Genomic DNA, 5,000 nt, shown 5'->3' on the forward strand with positions numbered 1-5,000 from the left:
CTTTCATTTGTGTGTGTTTACTCCCTTTCTGTACCATTCATGTATACTCTACTGTCATTAATAGTAAACAATATAACACATGTTGTGAGGCAGTCAGAGGAAACGGTCTCTGGTGAATCTTTACGCTGCTGATCTGATTGCAGTAATATAAAGTAGATTACACTTTCATTAGGTCCATTTGCATCATGTTTTCACTATTTTATCTGCGGCAGCAATGTGAGTCCCTGCTGCTCCTACGCTACACTGTTCCCTCCGTATTAGATCTGCATCCCAAATGGTACCCTATTCAATATGGGCCCTGGTCAAATGTAGTGCCCAATATAGGGCATAGGGTACCATTTGAGATGCAACCCATATTAAATAATCTGTCTGAAGCCTGTATACTCTACCACATGTTCTGTTTCTGTAGGTGTGATGAAACGTTTAGCTGCCTGTCTGGAGCCTGTACAAAATGTTCTGTTTCTGTAGGTGTTACAGCACATGTATCTGTCTGTAACACTGTTTCTGTAGGTGTTACAGCACATTTATCTGTCTGTAACACTGTTTCTGTAGGTGTTACAGCACATTTATCTGTCTGTAACACTGTTTATGTAGGTGTTACAGTACATTTATCTGTCTGTAACACTGTTTCTGTAGGTGTTACAGCACATTTATCTGTCTGTAACACTGTTTCTGTAGGTGTTACAGTACATTTATCTGTCTGTAACACTGTTTCTGTAGGTGTTACAGCACATTTATCTGTCTGTAACACTGTTTATGTAGGTGTTACAGCACATGTATCTGTCTGTAACACTGTTTCTGTAGGTGTTACAGCACATTTATCTGTCTGTAACACTGTTTCTGTAGGTGTTACAGCACATGTATCTGTCTGTAACACTGTTTCTGTTGGTGTTACAGCACATGTATCTGTCTGTAACACTGTTTCTGTAGGTGTTACAGCACATTTATCTGTCTGTAACACTGTTTCTGTAGGTGTTACAACACATTTATCCATCTGTAACACTGTTTCTGTAGGTGTTACAGCACATGTATATGTCTGTAACACTGTTTCTGTAGGTGTTACAGCACATTTATCCGTCTGTGTACAGTCACGCACTGTGAGGAAATGACGAAGGTCCAGTGGTGTAGTGGTGTAGTGGTGCCTGGAGAAGTGGGTATACTCTAACTTTGCAAAACAATTCCCAAACGGTCCGCCCGGAAAAGGGAAGGCGCTTTGTGTGAAAAGTTCCATGAGAAACAGTGACCTACAGTTGAAGTGGGAAGTTTACATACACTTAGGTTGGAGTCATTAAAACTCATTTTTCAACAACTCCACAAATGTCTTGTTAACAAACTATAGTTTTGGCAAGTGGGTTAGGACATCTACTTTGTGCATGACACAAGTCATTTTTCCAACAATTGTTTACAGACAGATTATTTCACTTATAATTCACTGTATCACAATTCCAGTGGGTCAGAAGTTGACATACACTAAGTTGACTGTGCCTTTAAACAGCTTGGAAAATTCCAGAAAATTATGTCATGGCTTTAGAAGCTTCTGATAGGCTAATTGACACAATTTGAGTCAATTGGAGGTGTACCTGTGGATGTATTTCAAGGCCTACCTTCAAAAGAAATCAGCCAAGACCTCAGAAAATAATTGTAGGCCTCCACAAGTCTGGTTCATCCTTGGGAGCAATTTCCAAACGCCTGAAGGTACCACGTACATCTGTACAAACAATAGTACGCAAGTATAAACACCATGGGACCACACAGCTGTCATACCGCTCAGGAAGGAGACGCGTTCTGTCTCCTAGAGATGAACGTACTTTGGTGCGAAAAGTGTAAATCAATCCCAGAACAACAGCTGGACAAAACAGGTACAAAAGTATCTATATCCACAGTAAAACAAGTCCTATATCGACATAACCTGAAAGGCCGCTCAGCAAGGAAGAAGCCACTGCTCCAAAACTGCCATAAAAAAGCCAGACTACGGTTTGCAACTGCACATGGGGACAAAGATCGTACTTTTTGGAGAAATGTCCTCTGGTCTAATGAAACAAAAATAGAACTGTTTGGCCATAATGACCATCGTTATGTTTGGAGGAAAAAGGGTGTAGCTTGCAAGCCGAAGAACACCAACCCAACTGTGAAGCACGGGGGTGGCAGAATCAATGTCAAGGGCTGATGTGGATGTGGTGTTGGAGTCAGGCGCAGGACACAGAAGCTTAGTCGATCCGACTTTTAATAGTCACAGGAGCAAAGAACAATCCATACAGGCCTCATAAAACTGGAGGCGAGCGAATACGCAAAACAGTGCGTAAAGTGCAACAGCACTAACAATAAGCAAACAAAAACAATCTACACCAAACGACAGGCGTACAACGACACACAACTACAAACAAAACCAAAGGAAACTTATAGGTGACATAATCAAGACGTGATAAGGAACAGGTGCACTAATCAGACAAAACCAAACAAACATAGATAACATCAAACGGTGGCAGCTAGTACTCCGGGGACGACGAACACCGAAGCCTGCCCGAACAAGGAGGAGGAGCAGCCTCGGCGGAATCCGTGACAATCAAGCTGTGGGGGTGCTTTGCTGCAGAAGGGCCTGGTGCACTTCACAAAATAGATGGCATCATGAGGAAGGAAAATTATGTGGATATATTGAAGCAACATCTCAAGACATCAGTCAGGAAGTTAAAGCTTGGTCGCAAATGGGTCTTCCAAATGGATAATGACCCCAAGCATACTTCCAAAGTTGTGGCAAAATGGCTTAAGGACAACAAAGTCAAGATATTGGAGTGGCCATCACAAAGCCCTGACCTCAATCCTATAGACAATTTGTGGGCAGAACTGGAAAAGCGTGTGCAAGCAAGGAGGCCTACAAACCTGACTCAGTTACACCAGCTCTGTCAGGAGGAATGGGCCAAAATTCACCCATCTTACTGTGGGACGCTTGTGGAAGGCTACCTGAAACGTTTGACCAAAGTTAAACAATTTAAAGGCAATGCTACCAAATACTAATTGAATGTATGTAAACTTCTGACCCACTGGGAATGTGATGAAAGAAATAAAAGCTTAAATAAATCATTCTCTGTACTATTATTCTGACATTTCACATTCTTAAAATAAAGTGGTTATCTTAACTGACCTAAGACAGGGAATTTTTACTAGGATTAAATATCAGGAATTGTGAAAAACTGAGTTTAAATGTATTTGGCTAAGATGTATGTAAACTTCCGACTTCAACTGTATACACTGAATGACCAAAAATGATGAATCCCATATTGGTCTTTCACAGTCAGGACAACCGAAGATGCACTGGGCTGGCCTGGATATTATCTTCACACTGACCTTTCTAGCATGGTTCAAGACATTATGGTGGATGCAGATCCAGGCCAACTCATCTGGGCTTGACTTTGTTTAGTGTCAGCGTAGTCCTGCAGTGTGTAAACCACCATTGTGTTCTTATGTTCTGAGTTCCTACAGTAGCTCTCTTCACACTACAGAGCCGAGCTGAACTAGGCTGGCCTGGTTAGTCATTCAACTGTCATCATGGGTTCCTGAGGAGGGAGCACTGACACTGTCATCATTACATTTACATTTACATTTACGTCATTTAGCAGACGCTCTTATCCAGAGCGACTTACAGTTAGTGAGTGCATACATTATTTTTTATACTGCCCCCCCGTGGGAATCAAACCCACAACCCTGGCGTTGCAAACCCCATGCTCTACCAACTGAGCTACATCCCTGCCGGCCATTCCCTCCCCTACCCTGGACGACGCTGGGCCAATTGTGCGCCGCCCCATGGGTCTCCCGGTCACGGCCGGCTACGACAGAGCCTGGATTCGAACCAGGATCTCTAGTGGCACAGCTAGCACTGCGATGCAGTGCCTTAGACCACTGCGCCATTCGGGAGGCCCAGGGTTGTCTCATGGGTTCCTGAGGAGGGAGCAGGGCTGGCTGCCACAGCAGAGGGGAAGTCATTCTTCTCCCGGTCGTTGTCCAAACTGTCTGCTAGTCCACTACTTGTATTAGCTTGGACAGTTGACAACGTTGTTTGATGTGTTCGCTTCATAATTCATTTGAGAAGTATGAGAATTAAGTTTCCATTTCAGGAAAACAGCCAAGGCGCCGGCAAGCAAAAATCTATGATTGAAGCAAAGTAACGTTCTGAATGACCAGTCAATCAGAACAATTTCAGCCGCTGTTCTCGTGCACATTATTTCATTATTGGCCGTTTTTAAAGGTTACATTTGTATTTATTCACATGCGATTGGATAAGCCAAATATTTCACGTGCTTTGCATTATAGGCTACTTTGTGCATGATTTCTCTATTGTACTGCATCATTGATAAGTCATATACCTCCACTACACCCTACTTTGATACACATCAGTGGGGATTAAGAAGTGAGTATATGCAATGCCCAGTGACAACAAGAGGGTATACGGTATACACCCTCCAGTATACCGCTGGGAAGGTCTATACTTCAGCCACAAGGGTCTACTTCCTGGTACCGTTTACTTCCTTTGTTGTTGTTGTTGTCTAAATGCACTAACTATAAGACAGTCTGGGTATGAGCGTCTGCTAAATTAATTCTAAATGTAATTTTTGTTGTTGTTGTAGTTATTAACCGCTGTATCTCTTCCCGTCCTGTAGACGGCGCTCCGCTGAGTGAGCTGTCGTGGCCGTCCTCTCTGGCGGTGGTGGCTGTTTCCTTCTCTGGGCTCTTCACCTTCGTCTTCCTCATGCTGGCCTGCCTCTGCTGTAAGAAGGGACACATCGGGTTCAAAGTGAGATAAACTCTAATCTCTCTCTCACTCTCTCTCTCTCTGTTTTCTTTCTCTCTCTCTCTCTCTCTCTCTCTCTCTCTCTCTCTCTCTCTCTCTCTCTCTCTCTCTCTCTCTCTCTCTGTTTTCTCTCTCTCTCTCTCTCTCTCTCTCTCTCTCTCTCTCTCTCTCTCTCTCTCTCTCTCTCTCTCTCTCTCTCTCTCTCTCTCTCTCTCTC

At 43.4% G+C, this 5,000-nt stretch overlaps 1 protein-coding gene across 2 annotated transcripts in view; it reads left to right on the plus strand.

Moving 5' to 3' along the window:
- LOC123491238 (serine/threonine-protein kinase LMTK1-like) overlaps positions 1–5,000 on the plus strand; it is a 48,640-nt gene that overhangs the window by 13,120 nt on the left and 30,520 nt on the right. For both annotated transcript variants that reach the window (XM_045221445.1, XM_045221444.1), the window contains exon 2: positions 4,653–4,786. In XM_045221445.1, the coding sequence (XP_045077380.1) occupies positions 4,653–4,786 (134 nt within the window). The remainder of the gene's footprint in view (positions 1–4,652; positions 4,787–5,000) is intronic.

The sequence above is a fragment of the Coregonus clupeaformis genome, chromosome 7 (assembly GCF_020615455.1).
Source record: "Coregonus clupeaformis isolate EN_2021a chromosome 7, ASM2061545v1, whole genome shotgun sequence".
Taxonomy (NCBI): domain Eukaryota; kingdom Metazoa; phylum Chordata; class Actinopteri; order Salmoniformes; family Salmonidae; genus Coregonus; species Coregonus clupeaformis.